Source organism: Puma concolor, chromosome C1 (assembly GCF_028749965.1).
Source record: "Puma concolor isolate L17-30 chromosome C1, mPumCon1.1.hap2, whole genome shotgun sequence".
NCBI classification, from domain to species: domain Eukaryota; kingdom Metazoa; phylum Chordata; class Mammalia; order Carnivora; family Felidae; genus Puma; species Puma concolor.
Window position 1 is genome coordinate 92,496,977 of NC_141674.1, and position 22,851 is coordinate 92,519,827.

Genomic DNA, 22,851 nt, shown 5'->3' on the forward strand with positions numbered 1-22,851 from the left:
TGGACCATTTTATCCAAATCAATGAGTATCTCCAAGCCCTACTAATCCCCAGATGAATGTGTTAGCCTTGTTTAGTCCTTTTTACCCTGTGGTTTTAAGGTCATCTTTAAATCTTTCTGTATGTCCCAACACATAAATACAGCTGGGGGCCTCAGGAGGAAGTGAGCTCCCAGTCTGCAGAGGCATGAATGACCACCTGATACCATACAGCACAGATAAACTGGAGAAGGATTTCTGATGACTTTGAGAGTCTCTTCCAAACCTGAAGATCTAGGAATACTGCTTGAGTCAATGGAAAGGAACAGAAAGCATTTAACACAAAGCTGGGACCATACTTCTTATTTACATGCTGCAAAACAGATGTTCTGGGATTCTGTCCTCATACCTCCTTTTCTATATATGATAAAACATGTAGAGGCTACCATATGGTGTGCAAGTTGTGTGGACTTTGGTAAGAGAAGAAAAGTTAACTTATCTACACAACTGAAATCAATGGACAGACAAAACCAGGTCAATCACTTAGTTCTCGCAACCAAAAGTGAGAGAAATCTAAGGCAAACTGGCTTGAAGAAAAGAGGAAGAATATACTGGCTCATGTCATGGAAAAAATCCAGAGATATATGTATTTGTCTTTGAGCACAGCATGATTCCAGCCTCACATGTGGGATCCTCCTCAGCTCTGCTCCCTCTAAACTTGATCTGTTTTGAAACTCCACGTGGTACCCAGATGGCTGTGGCTACCTCACGCCTCATAATAGCTGGAAGAGATCACAATAGAATTGACCCTACAAATGTCTCAACACATCACCTTGGTCCCAAATGAATGATCTGCCCCATCCCCGAACCTTTCCCTCTGGCCAAAGGGATGGGATATTCTCACTGACCAAACCATCCAAACTATGTGACTGGAAAAGGGTGGTTTCTCAAAGGAGATGCAAGCCCACAGAAGAAGGGACAAGGACAGGATAAAACAGACCAATGCTATGCTACATTAGAAAAAACAAAGTTTATTTCTTCATCTTGCCCCTGCAATGTCATTAATTCTTGCACTCAATTCAAAATTCAACCCCTATGCCTACCGCTGAATTGGAAACCAATTAACACTAGTAATGACAGTTGTAATTCTGGTAACAGTAAGAGTAGTAACAGCTAGTATTTACAAGCGCATACTTTAAATCTAGATACTCTGTTAAGCACTTTACATACATTATCTCTCTAACTTCAATTTATAGATGAGGAAACTGAAACTCAATGAGGTTAAGTATAACTTGTCTTAGATGACATACTAGTAAGGAGTATAACCAGAACTCAAACCAAGATCCAACTCAGAAACCATATTCTTAACCCAAACACAAAATGACCTCTCAATAATGCTCTTACGTGTATCCCTGACCTACCCCTACTCCCAATGCATTGAACTCCCTTTTGACAATACATGCCCTGAACCTTAACACATTGCTACTACCCTACTGCTACTAAAAGCAGCTAGAACTACCTTTAGCCGGGTGTGATTCTCTTTGATTCAAGAAACATAGCACCTTACACTTGAAAGGTGTTTAACAAAGCTTGAAACAACAGATGCGAAGTTCGTTGGTAGCAAGAAGCAGGCCCTTATATCACCCAGAACAACCAAAGGAAGAAGCTGACTTCATCACTCATCTGGACAACAGCAGCAACAGGATTTCTATTACTCACTAGAAATGGTCTCATTCAAGAAAAATCCCATGTACTTCCGCACTATAAATGTGCCAACAGACAGCTCAGTAGGAAACATTTCCAAACAGCAGAATTGTTAATCAGAACATGACAGTCTGCACAGATGAATAGAAGAATAATTTATATACAGCATCGAAATGAGCAAATTTACAGATCCTGTTGCAATGTAAGAAGTATTTTAATTAGTAACCTTTAATTTTCTAGGTAAAGAAGTTCTTTATTATAATACTTAAAAAAAGAAGCCAACTAAGATTACTTTTTTGTTATTATAAAGTCAGAAAAAGATCAATCTTCTTTAAAAGAAAGTAAACTTACTAAGTCAACTTACTAAATTCATCCCCATCCTTGTGAGATTTAATTTAAAAAAAATCAAATTATAGGAAATGTTCATAACTATTCTTTTGTTGACATATGAGTTTGAAGTGAAATGGATATTATGTTAACGTTGGGTAAAGCACTCAATACTAGGAATTAAAGGTAATGCTGGAAGGCAAAATTATCGTTAAGCCCATCTAGAGTGCCCAAAATATTTGTGTTCTTCACTATCTCAAAAACTAAGAGAAAAACTTTCATTCATTTTTGTTAACACCTACAGTATGCTAAACATCTTTCCTCTCTTTCTAAAGATAAAGTATAATTAGATGTCAAGTGACAGATCACTTGTACTTTTTAATGTCATGCATTCCTTTAGTTTTCCCAGGATTTGGCTAATTTCCAAAAGAAAACCTATCCATATCAAAGCCTATGATTTAGGGTAGAGTTCCTGAACCCAGAACCAAGGGAGAACTAAGATAAAGATTAGGGAGCAGACTACACCACAGGGAAGGGAGGGAGGGTTAGCTCAAAACTGACTACATGGCTAGAGACATGAATCGGTCAAACATTTGTAAAGGTAGAGTTCTTAATTTCAACCAGCATTATACTGCAACTCATGCAGTATCCTAAATCTTTCCTCTCTTTCATAAAAAAAAAAAAAAATGCAATTAGATTCCAAGTCACAGATCACTTGTACTTTTTAATCTCATATTGTCCCTTGGTTTTCTCCCATGAGTTCATCCTTCTCCCTGAGCATTCACATAGCAGCAAGACCCAAACATAGACAGTAGCCAAGAAAAACAAAGGGCTAAGAGGTCAGAAGACCTGATACAGATCCAGATCCTGCTCTTTCCCCAACCAAGGAAACCTTTAAATTGCTGTTAAACCTCCATCTCTTGGTTTCCTTATTTGGAATATTTGCTTGCTTCCTTCCTAAGACTATCATGAGAATCAGATGAGGTCTAGATATGAAGCACACTCAAAGTTTCAAAATGCTATAAAAACTTTAGATACTGTTATTACAATTAATATATTCCTAGGCAAAAAGGTGTCAAATATATATGAATCCTAGATTCACTATTTATATGAATTGAGGCAGACAGGGGAGCATACATATAAGGATATTTTCTTTTTAGGTTAATCGAAAATTTAATTAAATCCTAAGGAATGAAGAAAAATAAACTAACCTGTCTACATCCTGTTAAAATTTATCATCACAATTCCAGAAATTATTTGGTCTCTAACACCTTATTCACATTTTTTAAACTTAAAAATTAAAATATCGATGATAATGATAGCTACCTGGCAGGATTGATACGAAGATTGAGCCAGTATGTACAAAACACTGGAACCTGCTATGTGAATGTTGCACAATGGTAGCAGTGAGAATCAGTCAGATCTGGGTTCAAACCATTGTTCCAATCTCTACTACATATGTAATTTGAACAGAACTTGCATGTCAGAGGGCAGGTATGAGGATTCGTGTGTGTGTGTGTGTGTACACATATATAAAGATTGAAAAGATAGAAGTTATCTCCAAAGTTTTCATTGAGTGATAGTATTGATGTTTTTGCTTAGAGTAATAATGTTTAATAGTAGTAGCCCTGGTAAATTATGGCCCAGCATCCTAAATTCTTTAACTTTCACTGGTTTATTTAAGTCAAATGTAGTTTGGACACTGCACCAGTCTTGGCAGCAAAAATGTATGATTTTAAAGTGGTAAGTACAGGATCAAGTTCTCAATGACATTCTCAAGTTCAACTCTGCTTCAAATTTATCACTTTCAAAATATTTTAAGTAGCCATAAATACATTTACCCTTGAGAAGCACACAGTTTACTCCTTTATAATTAACTCTTTAATTTCTCAGCTCCTACAAAGCTTCCATTATGGAAGCACATAGTGGCATTCCACTAGAACAAGGCCATGTATTTCCAAAGAATTTAGATGATGTCCTAATCTTTGTCCACACCATTTCTTGAAAATATGAATGAAAAGTGAAGAGCTCCTTAAAAAACTTTAAAAAAACCTAGACTTTTTTTTTTCATTTTTAATTTCCCTAATTCATTTTCATTTTTCATTTCCCCAACAGACAGTGAAAAGAAAAGAAAAATCAAAGAAGACTTTTTAAAAGTAGGGGGAAGGGTCAAATAATAAAGGAAACCTGTTTTTAGGCTATTAAGACTTTTTTTTAGGGCCAAAAACTTAAAGGACTATCCACCTTACCTGGGATTCTAGTTGATTCCTCTTTGTCTTCAAGGCTTCACATCATGGCCTTAGACAAATGTGCTACCAATCTCTCCACCGGAAGGATTGGTTTTCATTTGATTGGTTACCATGCTATCCTCCATCACATTTTTGGACCTCAAAAGAGTTAAATCACAGCTTGCCAAAGGAAAAAGGAATCTTAGAAACCATAGTCTTACACCCATTTCATTTTGTATAGGCTTTGAGGCTGACAGTCTGATGAGTGTGACTTCCAGAAGATGACCAAGTGACTCTGAGTCAAGAAGCCAAGGCTTCTCTCTTCCTGGGCAGGATGGCTTCCCTGTACTTGTATCAGATTTCAGCATCAAATTTCTTATGAGTCTGTTTCAAGTTTGTGCTATTTATTCCCATGGTCAAGCAAACCAATCCATTGCTTGGTTTTCATTTCATAACCAAAATATTACATCTTAGGAACAAAATGAAGTGTCACTGTCAAAGAGCCTTCTGATGAAATACTAGCACCTGAATTATAAGAGCAAGGGCAAACTTCTCAGTTCCATTTAGTTATCTCCCTTTCTATTTGTTTATTTTCATAATACAATTATGTCAGCAGGAGCAAAAATAAAGTCACCTTAATTATGGCTCTTTATGGCTTCTGACATGTCAAAGTTTAACTTTATGTCCAATCACTTTTAAATTAATATCCATAACTTTTGAAACAATAATCTCTCACCTACTACATACAAGCGTTTAGTATACATACAGATAATACCAAACATTGTAACAATTTACATGTGACAAACATCACTGAAGTCCAACAATCTAACATGTATACACTGAAATCCAAACAATAGAATTACTTGACAATCTCAAACATTTCGGATTCATGTCTCCCCCAACATTTGCCCAAGGGTCAAAATAGGGAGAGGGACAGCAGAACATTCTCAACCTCCAAAACTTAGGTGCCTCTCAGGTATAGAAAAGACCAGAGGGGAAAAAAAATACTGTTCCTACTATCTGTCGCATGTCAAAGAGTAATCCTGCCCTCTGAAATAGCCAACAGGTTACTTCTGGATAAAAGACTCTCCTTATACTGCTTTAAATGAAAAATAATTCTCATTTGGACAATGTTGTTATTTGCTTTTTTTTGCTAAGTCATTTACCTGCGAAGTTTAACTACCTAATGCACATACCTAGCCCACTTAAGTCACATGTCCTACTTCAACAAGAAATTACAAGTATTAGATAAAATGTTCCCCACTAAAAAAAAATAATACATAAAAAAAGAAATGTAATTACCTTTCCAAAGTCACGAACATCAAACAGGTCAAATGCTTCAAAGAGTTCACTCTTTCTCATTCCAAATGTCTCGCAACAGGCCGTGAGGAATGTCCTTATGTTCTTCAAACAGAGAAACTGAGGAATGGGAAATAGCTATTAGTATATAGTGAATCATTCTGAATGCTCTATATCCTCTATCTACCCAGAATGCTTTAAAAAAAAAAAAGTTGACAAGGAAAAAAGTCAATCAACTTTTGAGGTTGCTTTTCAATTAATCCTTCAGCAATATTTGAGTACCTATTTTCATAGGCACAGGTGGCACAGCTATGAAGAAGGTTGACAAAATTTCTTCCCTTGGGAACCTTACATTCTAGTAAGAGCAGACAGATTAAAAAAACAAAAAAACGAAAGAAAATTCAGCAACGAAAACAAAAAAGTAAATATTTTATTTTCATGTGATGGTAAGTGCAATGGAGAAAAAGCCAGGAAGAGGGACAGGATGCACTGATGGGGATGGGGTGGGGGGTGGGGGGGCATTTAAATGGATGGTTAGAGAAGGTATCAGTGGGAAGAGGGCAAATAAGCAGAGATTTGAAAGTGGTGAAGGAGCAAGCCACGCAGAAGTACAGGACAGGTCATTCCAGTATCATTCCATGCTAAAGCCCTGAGGCAAAAGTGTCTGATGTATGTCTAAGGAAGGGACCAGTGTGGCTGGAGCAGAGTGGGTGACAGGGAGAAAGGTAGGAGATGAGCTAGAAAGGTAATGGGGTCAGATGATGAAAGGAACTTGTTGGACCAGCTTTTATGCTGACCAGGACAGAAGTCATTGGAGGGCTTGGGGCAGAGGAGAGATATGATCTGATGTTTTATTAGGGGTCTTTCAAGCTGTTGTTTTTAATATAGACTGAAAGGGGCTGGAGCAAAGATGGAGACATGAAAAGCAGATAGGAAGCTATTACAATAGCCAGGTAAGAGACAACTGTGAGAAGACCAGGTGTTTCATTTTGACTATGTTAAATTTGAGACACCCATTAGTCATCCAATGGGATGTGGAGCAGCAGGCAACTAGACAGACAAGTCTGTAGTCCGGGGTACAGGTATGTACTCCAGATATAAATGTGGGAGTCTTTAGAGTATACAGAAGATTTTTAACCATGATAATGCCAGATATGACTTCGGGAGAAAGCAGAAGAGGGGAGAGGACCTGGGACTGCAGTAATCCTATGAGATCAGGAAAAGAGCCCACCAAAAGGCTGAGCACAAGTGACTGGTGAGAAAGGGAAAACCAGAACAGGTTTTCCCTAACTCAAGTATAGAAAGTGTTTCTAGAACGAAGGACTGATAAACTGTTAGCTGCTGATAGTAAGATTTGACCAAGTGCTGTCCATGGAACCTGGCTGTGTGAAGGTCACAGGTACACCTTCACAAAAGCAGGTTCCATGTCGACTGGGGAGCTTGGAAAAGGTTTAAGAGACAATGGGAAGAGAGGAAGTGAAAACAGAATATAGAAGATAGACTCTTGAGTTTGCTGCAAAGGGGAAAGAGCATTGAGGATGTAGTCAGAGAAGTCAAGGAAGGGCTTTTTAAAAACAATGGAAGCTGTTACATGTTTTTGTTTTGATGAGAATAACTTGGTAGAGAGGGAAAAGTTGGTCATGCAAGAGAGAAGGAGAGTCACCCAGAATGAGGTCCTTGAGTAGGCAAAGGGGTGGGAGTGGGGACTCTGCTGCTCAACTGGAAAAGTCAACTTTGGAAAAGAACATGCACAGTTCATCAACACTAATAGGAAGAACAAGAGGGAAGGCAGATCTGTCGACAATTTTAAAATCAGAATTTACTTTCAGTATCCAAAAGACTCAGACCCACCAAAGTACACACATACACTGAAAGCAACTTACTTTTTAAAAATATTTTTATGTGTGCCATTGCAGCTCATAAGACTACTATCCTCCAATAAGCGAGAAACCTATTAGCTAATTCAAGCATTCCTTAAGCACTGTCAATGTTTTATTCTGTTGTTTTGTTTTTCATATCAGTTTTTTTACTTTACAGAAAGAACACTTTACTTCCTCTGTATTTGAAATATTCAGACTTTTCACAGGCTTAACTCAGATGCAGTTTGACAATTTACAGGAATCCTTCTCAGAGGCTTAAATATTTCAGGAGGGGTTAAAACCACAGGGGAAGCATCATCAACCCTTTGAAGCACAAAGGCAGAGGCCAATCAGCATATGGAGCTTCCACTTTCACTTTAAAAAATTCATAAGAGACCTTTACAACACAGCATCACTCCACGTGTAGCTCTTCCACATAGGATTGCTTATTTACAGATTAAAAGAGTCTTGCATTCTGCCAAGATAGACAATAATTACTCTCTTGGGGATTATGCAACTGCTCTCTTACAATATTTTTTACATAATTAAGTGCCCAACTCATAGCTCACCAAGGAGAAGCATAATTGCACATGCCAACCTCTGAAGATTTCTCACCAAACTCAGATGTCCCCCTGTGTGGGAAAAACTACAGTAGACTTCCACTCGTTTTCATTATTAACTCAGAAAAGCAATATTGTTTCTGAAACTTAAAAAAAAAAATGTAGTCATTATTGCATACATAATACACACAGATGTAAAAGTAGGTTCCCTTACTTCTGGAACCAACCTTAATCTTATTTGCCCCTTAACTAGTTCAGTTCTATTAAACTCCACAAATATTTAGCGGATTTGGATAAGGTCACTGGCATGCTCTCACTTTTCTAGGAAATCTTCAAATGTGGTCTTCCCTGTAGGTATCTTTTCAGTCAACAGTTTTTGAATGCCCACAACATTCCAGACACTGGAAATGCTGAAAATGAGCACACAAGGTTCTGCCCTCAAACTCCTCTATTAATCTTATCTGGAGATTTTCACAGCTATCCAAAGTTTGGCTAATAACACTAGGATCACACTTCTCATGTTCATGGGTGTTCAGCTCTATGCAGGCACAGGAACAAAGTTGAAGGATGGAGAAGTGGGCCTTAACACTATTGCAGAAGCCCTGGGACTGACAGCTTGCCTGACATTCCCAACACTTGGGCTTTGTTTTCATCATGCTGAACTTGTTCTTTTTCCAGTCAATTCTTTAAAATTTCAATCCAAAAGAAATGTTGAAAAAAATAGTACAATGAACATTCCATCTACTCAACTGGAACATACTGCCATATCTATGTTTTTCTATGCCAACACTTTATTTACTTATAAAACGTATCCTGCTGAAGCAGGTTACAGACATCGCAGCAGTTCACTCCTAAATAACTCAACACGCATTTCCCAGGAATAAAGAGAATTTTCCTACATACCTACAATACTATTACCACATCTGAGTAAATTAACAATTCTATATTATCTAATATCTTTTTCATATTCTAATTTCCTCAACTGCCCACACTATGTCTCTTTATGCTATCCCCACTCCAGTCTAGGATCTCATTAAAATTTACCTGTTGCATTTGGTTGTTTTATTTTTTGCAGTATCTTTTAATTGAGATATCCTGCTCTATTTTTAACACATTGACTTTTTGAAGATTCCAGACGAGTTGTCTTATAGAATGTCCCACATTTTGGATTTGTCTTACTACTTCCTCATGATATCATTAAACCTATCCCTCCATGTTGTGTATTTCCAGTGAACCAAAAGCTGAATCTAGATACAAATTAAACAGCTCTGGCAAAAATACTTCATACTGTGAACTTCTTATTTCATAACCTCTAAAGATACAAAAAGTTAAACAATTACTGTTGATGCTAAGTTTGATTGCTTGGTTAAGATGGTTTCTGCCACATCTATTGTAAAGGTAAATGTCCCCTTTTATATCTATAAAAATAGTACCAAATGATAATTTGGTACTATTCAGCTGTCCAATTTCCCAATGATTTTTCACCATGATTTACCATCCACTAATAACCCTTGCTTTGATTATTCCATTTGGGACTGCAAAATAGTGATTTTTTTCTAATTCCATCATTCCTTCCTTAATTATTAGCTGATATTCTTACCAAAAAAAAAAAAAAAAAAAAAAAAAAAAACTTTTGCTGCCCTTCCTCCCAGACCCCTCCTCTTTGCTTGTATAATAATCAATAGTCATTTTTTTCTGATGTTCATATTGTCCCAAGTTTGTCCATTTTGGGGTTCCTTCAAACTTGTTCCAGTGTCCTTTTTAAAAGAACACCATTTTCTTCATTTTCTTATATCCAATTGCCCCAAATCTACATCATATATTCTTTGCTCCAGTTCTGGAGTTAGCCATTTCTCCAAGCAAATCCATTTCCACTTATATGGTAAATGCTATTTAGAAACCAAAGTCTGAGCACCAGGCTGCTCCCAGATTATGTGGGCCAATTTTAGCAAATAGACCAATAACTCCACCCTTTGCTTAAGCAATCTATCACTTACAACAGAGTTAATTTAGTAAGTCAGCCCTTATCTTACTCTGTTAAGATGAAATTTCAATTTATTTTAGATGACTGATGAACACATGACCTTGTTTCATGCTTAGAGATGTGACTGGGGTTTTAACACTATTATTTCAGTATAAGTGTTTTTCTCCCCAGTTTACAAATTCTTTCAGATTAGCAGCCATCTGATAGTCCTTGGTATCATCCGCAGTAGTTTAAAACATTCTGCCTTCAGAGATGGTTTATGATACACAAGGACAAAAACATCTCATTTTCTAATCAAACCGCATGTTTGATAAAAAATTATACAACTTTGTTAAATCATTTTATTTATATGAGATAACTTTAGGAGTGTTTAGAATTTAGGATTCAAATTTTAAAAATCAGAATTTTAAATAACTTCAGGATTTTTAAAATATTAAATGTATCCACACAAGATAGTTACCAAATTAAAGATACACACAAGTCTAAAAATCATTTTCTCACCTAACAAATGTTACTGAGGTACAGATTATATACGAGGCATCGTAAAATTTCACAAAACATACTTCCAGCTGGATACTGATTTTTTTTTTTTTTACTTATTAAACACATGTTAATGGAATGAAACTTCTAAGGACTAGGTACTAGAAAAAAGCAAGCATGACCCAAACTGCCTGCAGAAGACTTATCCTGGTCAGGCAGAGTTATCAGACCAGTGGATGCACAATTACACGGTATGTGGCCACTGCCATGAGGAAAGCATTCAAAGGTTCTTTGGGAGTCCTGGAGTATCAGAGACAGCTTTCTGGAATAAGTGACAGGTGAAAAGAGAACTGAAGGACGAGAGCCACAAAAACAGGAAGAATGGTTGATGTTCACAGAGGAGAAAGGAAGTCATCAGATTTGGGGTATAAGGGAATGCCAAATAAATGGCACAGCATGTGCATGAGCACAAGACAAGGCATGGACTGCTGGGGGCAGGGGAAGTGGTAGCGAATGGACACAACTCTCTGGAGGGCAGCAGTGAGAGTGAGGCTAGAGGGGGGAGCCTAGGTTTTCAAGGCATGCCGAAGGGATGTGGCTTTATCCTAGAAAACGTGGTGAGGTTCAAGGGTTTTTAACAGAAGAGCAGAACACTCAGCTTGCATTTCATGAGTACAGTAATCTCTGAGTGTTCACTATGTACCAAGCTCTATACTAATGTATGTCATTTAATCCTCATGACAACTCAGTCAAGAGGTTTTTTTTCTTTTATATATACTTTGTTTACTCAAGTTTATATAACTGCATTTGTCAAAGTAATAGAGTCATGAATCAAACAGATATTCTTGCTACAGAGCCCACATCCTTAACTATTGTATTACACTAGCTCCCTTTACAGTGTACAGAGTCAAATGTTTTCTTTTCTCTTTATTAGAGATGGATTAGGTAGGCAAGACAGGACAGTTAGGATGCTGCCATTTTATTTTAACAAAAAGATTATGGTGATCTGGACTAGGATGGTAGAAAGTAGAATGGAAAGAACTCTAGGAAGTAATATGGAAAGCAAATACCCAGTAATTGATTGAGTATGTGTGGGGTTGGGAGAGTGGGAGAGAAAAGAGAGGAACGAGGAATTGTATCCATAGCTCTGTCTTGGGCACTGCACACACTCAGTGAAGACACTCACTGAAAATGTTAGCGTAGCACTTGGGGGACAAGGCATGTGAAAAGGAGCCACAGATGCAGACAATTAACTCTTGTCTTCACATATGGAAAGACCCAGTAATGACAGAGGAGCTAGGCAGCATCTCTGGCATACCCGGTGATAAGTGACATATTCTAACAGCACAGCCACCAGTCTTCAACCCCATGATCACCTTCTCTGCCCCTTCAGAAACACAGCTTGTTTTTGTTTTTGAATTAAAATGGTAGAAAGGCACTCAGTAGATGCAGGTAACCTTTAAAGAAATTTTAACACCATCAAGGTCTAAGACATCCTAAAATTATACAGAGCTCTCTAGATTAGGTAATGTTTCATAAGACATGACCACTTCAATGCTAGCAATACTGATGCTCCAAAAAGAAAACATTTAAAGGTCAGACTGTGAAAATTCACTATAAAGCTCTGAGACAATCTTTCTCTTCCCTCTACTCCTTTTATAAGGCGTATTGTTGCCTTTTTCTCTAAGGGTATAAGAGCCATTTTGACTTTCTCAATGATATGAAAACAAGCAGGATCATTTCCCCTTTTTATTTGAAAAACTAAGCATCTACTTCTCTAAAACTGTTAGCAAAAAAATGGGCTCATTATGTTAACTGACACTACATTACAGGAAAAACCTCCACAGCTTATTGTGAAATGAGCTATTTCAATCCCAACCTAAAACCAGTATCTGTGGGAAAGATGATTTCTAATATAGCTTCACAGCCATGTACACTTGCTGACTTACTGCAATTTTCACAAGGACCACCAGCAGCCAAGCTGCCTGATGAACAAAGTAGTTCTCAGGGTCTCATTCTTGATGGGACACTCATTATTCCATTTGAAGGAGAGACTGAATTTGAGAGTTTGCCATATTCGAATTCTGGGTGGCCATTAATGAGCTGATTGACAGTTCTGAAAGGCACAGTAGAGATTCTGATGAAGCCTGTTTACAAACATCAATGTACAAGAAGAGTTTTATCTACTTATTTATTTTAGCTCACTACTCATCTTAGACTTTATCAACATCCACCTAGTACCCCCGTCATACTAACTCCATCCCTTTCCAAAGCATCAATCATCCTTTGCAGAACTAGTAGGCAGGAGGGCATGGAAGGGAAGTAGTAATAAATCAAGTTTCTCTCTTCTTGGAATTTTTTGCATTTCTGTCCCTTTAACCATATCTTCTCTCTCCCCCTATATCGGTCTTTTAAAATTAGAAATTAGAGCTAAAATCTACATCTTTTGGAAAGAAAAGAACAAAAGAAAAGGAAAAAAATGAAAAAAAAATGTTATGGGGACTTTGTCCTTTTTTCTTCTGAGTCAGTGGATCCCACCAGAAGGGGCATCATCACCACGGCTCTATAAAGAAATCACATCTGTATATGCCTTCTGAATAATTATAAAATAATTATGCTGCACTTAGCATCAGTTCAGGACTGCAGAGTACCTTCAAATAATTTTCTTATCGATCCTATTATTATAAATAAATGAAGACCCTAAAGAACACGCAGGGAAGAAGTCCAGAAAGGGAGGGGAGTTGTTTTCATAGTTCCCATCTTGTGCCCAAATCACTGAACAAAAACTCCCCTATTTTCAGTAAACCAGAAGCCAATATTTCCTTGTTGATTGCTCTCCAGGTCACATGGCATTTTCAAAAGATTTAAAAAAAATTTAATTAATCAAAAATATAGCCATTTAATAACCTTTAAGTTACAAGTTTTTTTTTCCATTTTCTTCAATGATTAAAACTTTTATGGGTTATATGTAACTTTATGGAAGTAATCAAGCTCCAAAATGTAGGGCTAACCTCTAAGAACACATGCATCCTTACCTGTTCTGTAGCACTGTGGCTCACACCTGTGATAATAACCATTTCGGCTATAATAGATCTGTTCTCCCAACTACTGCCACAGGTAATTTGAAAGTACAGATTACATTTATTTCATCTATGTATCCATACAGCTTTTATAACAGACAAGTGTTTTTAATAAATAATAAATGACTGATGAGGCAGGTTAGGTTTAAAAAAAAATAGCAACCATCCCTTGGTAGCCAAAGAACTCATGGTGAAACTTTGCATTAAATTGTCGTTATATCCTCTTACTTACCTATTAGTGTATAAATAGGTATTTTTTTTAGGGAATTACCCCAAGAACTTTTTTAGAATTTGGCAATATTAATAATTAGGAGTAAAATAAAGATTTTAAATTATTAAGCAGTTACATTCTTAAACATCATCTCTACTCTGGGTTGCCAGCCTCTGGTATATATTCAATAGTAGCCTGCTACCAGATTTTCATGATTTCTAGCCAGATGTCATCGTAATAGACACACACAAGCCCTCTGCTGTTTTCAACAGCCCTTGCCCTCATAAGAGAGAGCATTGTACCCCTCTCCTTTGGCAGGAACTTAGACCCGCAGTTACAAAGGTTATCTGTCAACCTCAGCATTAGCCCTTGCACACAAAAAAGGTTAGCCAACAGCATTCAATTCCCCTTATGTGTTTCTGGTCTTTGCACTAAAAAAACTGAACGCCTGGGAAGTGCAGAGATCAAAATTGGCCTGAAACATCTATTTTACTAAATTCATTAACTTGCTAATAAAAGCAACGCACGCCATTGCCTTTAAGGAGAAAAGGTAACACCCAACATATTGTGATCTGGAACATAGCTAGCCCAAATCACACTAAAAATGGTACAGTCTATATTCTAGAGAAAACTTGCTTGCAAAGTTCCCTATTACAGGTATAGAAAAAAAAAGCATTTATTTTTGCAAAGACCAGAATAGCAGAATGCAGTAGCTAAAAGTCAGGATTTTGAAATTGGTGGGAATAACAACAGTTTAGTAATGGTAGCAGTGACAGTTAATTATCACAGTAGAATGTAAGCAGTTGCACTAACAGTTCAGCAAAAGCAGCAGTGACAGTAATCACAGCAGAATGCAAGTAGTGGTAGTAGGCAGAAGGGCAACAATGTGGTAGCAGCTGCTCAGGCAATCCATCATTGAGCTGAAAATCAGTCTCATGTGCCCTGATCTAGGGGAGAAATGAACTATCCTTCCAAGGCAGAGAATCCTTGGAATAGCACACAGCCAGAAAAGCCACTTCCTGCAGGAATTAGAATCCTTTGACTGTGTTACCCCACAAGGAGGGGAGCTGTGCTAATTCTCCATTAGAGACAACATTCAAAATGAGGAAAAAGCCTGTAGTGACACAAATCTGTGTTGTTTTTAGAGAAAAGCCTTATAAATCCGTTAATCCGGATAATGAGAATGAAACTTAGTGTTCAAGTCTGACCTAAAAGAAAAAGAGCTGTATGCAAATGAAAACAAGGAGGTCTGACAGAAAGTAACCCCACCTCATGCACTTCCCTCCCCCCACAAAGAGCCACCTGAGAAAGCAGCCACAGAGCTCCTCACATGCCCCTGAAGAGTCCCCACCCTTCCATCCTTTGCTGCTTAGCCCCCTGTGGCCAGAATGCTTCCCTTCTACCTCACTCTATGGTACAGCCAGAGCAGGACTTGAGTAGCAGGAGATCCAGAAAGGAAGTAAAGAATGGAAGACAAAGTAAAGCGTTTCTTTACTCAATCTCTTCTTTCTCATTTTATCTGCCCTTGATGCTATGGGGTAGGTATTACTATAATTCCCATCTACTAAGGCAACTGAGGCACAGACGGGTAAAATAAATGGCCCTAAGTCACATGGCTGGTAAATGGTAGAGTAAGGTTTCAAACCCAGACTGCGAGCTCCAAAGTCCATGACTTCCACAACTATGATATTCTGGCAGATACTGCCCCAAGCCAGTAAGCTGGGGGATGAGATCCTCCCCTCCAGGAGATGAGAGTCTCATAAAGGAGGGATACAAAGGAGCAGAGAGAGCATTTTGATCCCAGTGTAGTAAGTAGAGAGGCAAGCACCAGGTTTAGTAGGAGCACAAAGAAAGAACTCCCATCTAATCAAAGAGGTAGGTTGACACACTCAGATATCACCTCACGCCAGTCAGAGTGGCCAAAATGAACAAATCAGGAGACTACAGATGCTGGAGAGGATGTGGAGAAACGGGAACCCTCTTGCACTGTTGGTGGGAATGCAAATTGGTGCAGCCACTGTGGAAAACAGAGTGGAGGTTCCTCAAAAAATTAAAAATAGACCTACCCTATGACCCAGCAATAGCACTGCTAGGAATTTACCCAAGGGATACAGGAGTACTGATGCATAGGGGCACTTGTACCCCAATGTTTATAACAGCACTCTCAACAATAGCCAAATTATGGAAAGAGCCTAAATGTCCATCAACTGATGAATGGATAAAGAAATTGTGGTTTATATAACAATGGAGTACTACGTGGCAATGAGAAAGAATGAAATATGGCCCTTTGTAGCAACATGGATGGAACTGGAGAGTGTGATGCTAAGTGAAATAAGCCATACAGAGAAAGACAGATACCATATGGTTTCACTCTTATGTGGATCCTGAGAAACTTAACGGAAACCCGTTGGGGGGGGGGGGGAGGGGGGGAAGGAAAAAAAAAAAAAGAGGTTAGAGTGGAAGAGAGCCAAAGCATAAAAGACTCTTAAAAAACTGAGAACTGAGGGTTGATGGGGGGTGGGAGGGAGTGGAGGGTGGGTGATGGGTATTGAGGAGGGCACTTTTTGGGATGAGCACTGGGTGTTGTATGGAAACCAATATGACAATAAACTTCATATATTGAAAAAAAAAAAAAAGAGGTAGGTTGAGATTCACTCCTCCAAGTAAGTGGCTGGACTGAGTATCCAAGAAGGAGCAAAAGGTCATGATAAATGGTATAGTGAGAAGGAAAGACCTAGCCTTTTGGAGAAAATGCAGTCGTTCACATGGCCTTCACAGCCAGTGCAGTAAAGAGAGCCTAAAGGATGAATGAGGCTGGAAAAGTAGGCAGGGGCCAGATCTCAAATGGAACTCAGACTTCATTTCTCTGAGAAATCAAGGCAATGCCTCCTAATAATGCCTGGTTCTACAAACAATAGCAAGTGATAAATGTGTATGTCCCACATAAGGCACTAAGCACTTTCCATAGAGTATCTCAGTAAATACATGTAACAACTCTGCGAGGAAGACAATATTATTCTACACTATCCATAAGGAATGGAGATACGGTAAATAATCCAAGGTCAAGGTAGCTAACAAGTGGTACAGCCAAAACATCCCCCTGCCAGCACTCTTCTCTGCCAAGTTATGCTGCATTCTTGAGCATGGGGTTAATGGGGTGAGGTGATGATGGGCTCTAAAGCAGCAGTAGGACCAGACTTCAGGTAACTGCAGGCTTAAGCAGACCTCAGGGTCTGCCTCAAGGAAACCAACTAAAATGAAGTGTAACCCATTTCCCCGAGTAATATCAACTTCAGGAAAAAGATGCATTTAAAAAAAAAAAAATAGATGCAGGGCACTTGGGTGGCTCAGTTGGTTAAGCGTGCAACCAGCTCAGGTCATGATCTCATGGCTTGTAGGTTCGAGCCGTGTATCGGGCTCTGTGCTGACAGTTCAGAGCCTGGAACCGGCTTCGGATTCTGTATCTTCCTCTCTCTCTGCCCCTCCCCCCACTCATGCTCTGTCTCTCTGTCAAAAATAAATAAAAAACAATTTTTTTAAAAAAAGATACACTCTGGAGAAAAACATCTCTAGAAATATCAGAAAAGTGATTTAATTTCCACTCAGTTCAGAATATTTAGCTCTAGACCATGCAACCTACCTTCCTCTCTTTCTTCCCTTACCTACAAAAGAGAACATCCCTCACTTTATCTCTTAGTGCCTTCCAGTAGGCTTCTTCTACACACTGAGTAACTTTGAACAAACTTGAAATGACTGGACAAATTTGGAACAGTATTATTCTCCTATAGATCATTGTTTATTGTAACAAATTACATTCTATTTTCTACCCACATTTCTAACTTAATTGTTATTCTATTCGCACCCACACTCCTTCCAATTTAGTATCACCCCAATTTTATGCAAATTATGCTTATTACTTTTGATTTTACTACCTGAGTTCCTTATGATTTATGATCCAGGTTTTAGCTCTGCCCACTATATCGCAATTTACTTTGTTAAAAGAAGTTGTAGTTTTTTCCAAGTTAAATAAGAGTAGACTAGATGTGCACTAAAAACACTATTAACAAGATCTGAAATAAAGCTCAGATTTGTACCTGAGCTATATATTTATCATATATATTATCCATATGTGTATACACATACACATGCACACAACTTTTTGTTAATACCACTACTTCCATATAATATTTCCTTCTGGAAAACACTTAACCAAGTAGAAATATATCCTAATTGAGTACAGAAAATGCTCCTTGGTCTTTTCTTTTTCCCCACCCTTTTCTTAGCCATCCAATAAACTCTGCCATCTTTATACCCAGGAGTTTTGTAGTCTGTTTAGAAAACATACTTGGGAATGCAAGCTGGTGCAGCCACTCTGGAAAACAGTATGGAGGTTCCTCAAAAAACTAAAAATAAAACTACCCTATGACCCAGCAATTGCACTACTAGGCATTTATCCAAGGGATACAGGTGTGCTGTTTCAAAGGGACACATGCACCCCCATGTTTATAGCAGCACTATCAGCAATAGCCAAAGTATGGAAAGAGCCCAAATGTCCATCGATGGATGAATGGATAAAGAAAATGTGATACACACACGCGCACACACACACACTGGAGTATAACTCAGCAATCAAAAAGAATGAAATCTTGCCATTTGCAACTATGTGGATGGAACTGAAGGGTATTATGCTACGTGAAATTAGTCAGAGAAAGACAAAAATCATATGACTTCACTCATATGAGGACTTTAAGAGACAAAACAGATGAACATAAGGGAAGGGAAACAAAAATAATATTAAAACAGGGAGGGGGACAAAACAGAAAAGACTCATAAATATGGAGAACAAACTGAGGGTTATGGGAGGGGTTGTGGGAGGGGGGATGGGCTAAATGGGTAAGGGGCACTAAGGAATCTACTCCTGAAATCATTGTTGCACTGTATGCTAATTAATTTGGATGTAAATTTAAAAAAATAAAAAGTTAAAAATTTTAAAAATTTTAATAGAAAAAAAAGAAAACATGCTAACCAATCACTAATACCTCTTACCACATTGTCACCATACCTGTCTTGAACTCAATCTCATATTAAGTGTTTTTAGTGACAATAGAAAAATGTAAAAAGAAAAAAAAATGGATGTATTAACCCAAGTTCTCTCAACTCCCACAGGCAGATACCTTGAGTCTTCCCTTTGAGTCATATCTCCCAGTGAATTTAATTCCAATGAATTAAATGTTTTATCCTTTAATTTTTTTAATTTAAATGTAGTTGACATTCAGTGTTACATTTGTTTCAGGTGTATGACACCCTGATTCAACTTCTCTATTTGTTATGCTATTTTCACCACAAGTGTAGCTACCATCTGTCACCATACAGCATTATTACAGTATCATTGAATGCATTCCCTATGTTCTACTTTTTAATCCTGTAATTTATTCATTTCATAACTGGAAGTCTGTCTCCCACTCCTTCACCCATTTTGTCCATCCCCCTCACTCCCCTCTGCCAACAATCAGTTCATTCTGTGTATTTTCAAGTGATTCTGCTTTTTGTTTTGTTGTAGATTCCACATTAGTGAAATCCTATATTATTTGTCTTTCTCAGCCTTATTTCACTTAATGTTATACCCTGTAGACCCATCCATGTTGTTGCAAACGACAGGATTTCATTTTTTTTTTTTATGGCTGAGTGATATTCCACTGTGTATGAATTTTCTTTATCCACTCATCTATCAAAGGATACTTAGTTTGCTTCCGTATCTTGGCTATCGTAAGATATGGCTTCCATATCTTGTGAAGAATGTTGAAATAAACATAGGGGTCCATGTATCTTTCCAAATTAGTGTTTTCCTTTTATCTGAATAAATAACAAGTAGTGGAATTACTGGATCATATGGTATTTCTATGTTTAATGTTTTGAGAAACCTCCATACTGTGTTCTACAGTGGCTGTACTAATTTGCATTCCCACCAACAGTGCACAGGGATTCCTTTTTCTCCACATCCTCGCCAACACCTATTGTTTCTTGTATGTTTGACACTAGCCATTCTGACTGGTATAAGGAGATCTCTCATTGTGGTTTTGATTTTCATTTCCTTGATGATTAGTGATGTTGAGTGTCTTTCCATGTGTCTGTTGGCCATCTGTAGGTCTTCTTTGAAAAAAATGTCTATTCGGGTCCTGTACCCATTTTTTAATTGGACTATTTGTGGGTTTTTTGGTATTGGGTTGTGTAAGTTCTTTATATATTTTGGATATTAAGCTCTTATTGGATATGTCATGTGTGAATATTCTCTCCCATTCAGTAGGTTGATGGTTTCCTCAGCTGGACAGATGCTTTTTATTTTGATGTAATCCCAATAGTTTTTGTTTGTTTCTCTTGCCTTAAGAAATATATCTAGAAAAATGCAGCTACAGCCAATGTCAAACTTACCACCTATGTTCTCTTCTAGGATTTTTATGATTTCAGGTCTTATATTTAGGTCTTTAACCCATTTTGAGTTTATTTTTGTATATGGTGTAAAAGTAGCCAAGTTTCTCTAGCACCATTGTTGAAGAGAAGGTCTTTTCCCCATTGTATATCCTTCTTTGTCATAAATTGACCATATAAGCATGGGTTCATTTCTGGGTTTTTTATTCTGTTCCATTGATCTATGTGCCTATTCTTGTGCTAGTAGCATACTGTTTGATTATTACAGCTTTGTAGAATATCTTGAAATCTGAAATTCTAATACTTCCAAGCTTTGTTTTTCTTTCTCAGGATTGCTTTAGCTATTAGGGGTCTTTATGGTTCCACACAAATCTTAGTATTACTTGTTCTAGTTCTGTGAAAAGTGTCATTGGTATTTTGATAGTCAAAGAAAAATACAAAGGCAATCCCTAAATCTAATGTCTTTAGCCCTGAAGTCTCCAAATCTGCACCCATCTCAGCCATATTTCCACCAAAAATTGAAGACCCTCTTAGTTCAACACAGGATTTCTTAAACCGTTATCTTGTTGCTACACATACAATTACAGGCTAGTTCTTCAGCAATATTTATCTATTGCCACTCTAGTCTGTAAGGCAGGTGTGGAGGTTTTTGTGAGGGTTTTATTTATTTGAGAGAGAGAGAGAGAGAGAGAGAGAGAGAGAGAGAGAGCGCACATGGCCAAGGGAGGGGCAGAGAGAGAGAATCGTAAGCAGGCTCTGCACTGTCAGCCTAGAGCCTTGAACATAGGGCTCTCAATGTCACAAATCATGAGAACATGACCTGATCCCGACGCTTAACGGACTGAGCCACCAAGGTGCACATTCATCAGGGTCTTTAATTTTGTTTATCTAATACCAATTAAATGTTGTGCTATATGATTTTAACTAATTTGCAAATGTAGTTCTCGTTACTTAGCCTTTCCATAGGAAGACCACTGTCCTGATTTAATATAGATGCTCTGTAAGCCCTTTACCTTCTGCAATTATTGGTAGTGTTCCTTTCATTAAAAAAAAAAAAAAAAAAAAAAAAAATTGGGATGCCCAGTTCGGCATCCAACTTCGGCTCAGGTCATGATCTTGCAGTTTGGTTTGTGAGTTTAAGTCCCATGTCAGGCTCTGTGCTGACAGCTCAGAGCCTGGAGCCTGTTTCAGCTTCTGTGTCTCCCTCTCTCTCTGCCCCTCCTCCGCTCACGCTCTGTCTCTGTCAAAAATTAAAAAATAAACAAAAAAATTACAGAAATTATATGAAATTATTTTGTGAGTAAATGTTTTCTCCTGAATTGCAAGTATTAGGTTTCCTCATATTATATTCCATACTCGAGTCTGGAGAAGATAACCTTTTCTTATCCTAGATGTTTCCCCATTGCTACACCTGTTTTATTCTTTTTGCCAGCTTCACTCAGATATTTTAACACATAACATTGTATAAGTTTAAGATGTATAATATATTGATTTGATACACCAACACATTGCAAAGCAATTACCATCATGACATCACCCAACACCTCCATCACGTAACATAATTTCCATCTCTTTTTTGTCCTATACCCATTTTAAATGTCAGCATTAGTATTTCAGTCTTAGGTTTATTGGTCACTTTCCCAGATACCAGCCTATATGGGGTCTAGGATTAGGCTAAGTACTATCTGGCCTCTAGACCTTGGCTAATATAAAAGATCTTCTAGATGATTCTATATGGAAACAACTAAAATATTTCAACCAAAACCAGGAAGTGGAACAATAAAAAACGCATTTATAGTAAAAACCTTGGTCAAAGTTGCCAAAGCTCAGTAGAAGTTTCTACAAAGAAAATACTCAGCATAACTGACTCTGCAGACATGTGATTTATCTATCACTAAACATTTTCATTTTGGCACCATAATTTCATCCTGGGACTTATTTTGTCATCAAGATTCTATAAGAATATTTCACATGATTTTCAGGTAATACTTTGCTAGACTAAATGTTAAATATTTGCTACTTTTTAACATTTGATTTCTATAGGTCTAGGAAATCATATTCCTGAGACTATTCATCTCCCCCTTTATAATAAAAATCACAGGGTAAAAAAGAGCTTGCTTAAATGAAATCTACTTTTGTAGAATCCACGTGTTCTTTTGAGCAAGGTTACCTGGAACCTATTTTTAAAAGATCAAGCCCCAAGGGCACCTGGGTGGCTCAGTCAGTTAAGCCTCCTATTCTTAATTTCTGCTCAAGTCATGATCTCACAGTTGGTGAGATGAAGCAAGGCCTCACCAAGTGGGGCTCTGTGCTGACAGCATGGAACCTGCTTGGGATTCTCTCTCCCCCCTTCTCTGCCCCTCCCTTGCATATGCACATGCATGCTTTCTCTCAAAATAAAAAGGATTAAGCACCAAATATGGCATTGTTCTTACTCATCGTATCCAACTTTTTTCTAAGTAGGCTGCTACATTCATTAATGTTCCCACAGGATCACAATATAACACAACTTCTGCGTGAGATGAAGGTCAAAGTCACCTCCATGCAAGAACAGCACATCACAAGCAAATAAAGTCTGCCAATAAGTGAAGGTAAGTAAGTAGAGTCAGCCAACGTGCACGCAGAATGCCGATTTGGGCCACAACAATCTTATGACTGCCAATGCCCCTCCTTTAAAAGCATTCTTATAAACAGTCAAATCATTTTCCATAATTAAT

At 37.8% G+C, this 22,851-nt stretch overlaps 1 protein-coding gene across 2 annotated transcripts in view; it reads right to left on the reverse strand.

The window, feature by feature from the left end:
* The window catches only part of VAV3 (vav guanine nucleotide exchange factor 3), a 355,073-nt gene that overhangs the window by 265,454 nt on the left and 66,768 nt on the right, over positions 1-22,851 (reverse strand). For both annotated transcript variants that reach the window (XM_086717722.1, XM_086717723.1), the window contains exon 2: positions 5,538-5,654. In XM_086717722.1, coding sequence (XP_086573848.1) covers positions 5,538-5,654 — 117 coding nt within the window. The remainder of the gene's footprint in view (positions 1-5,537; positions 5,655-22,851) is intronic.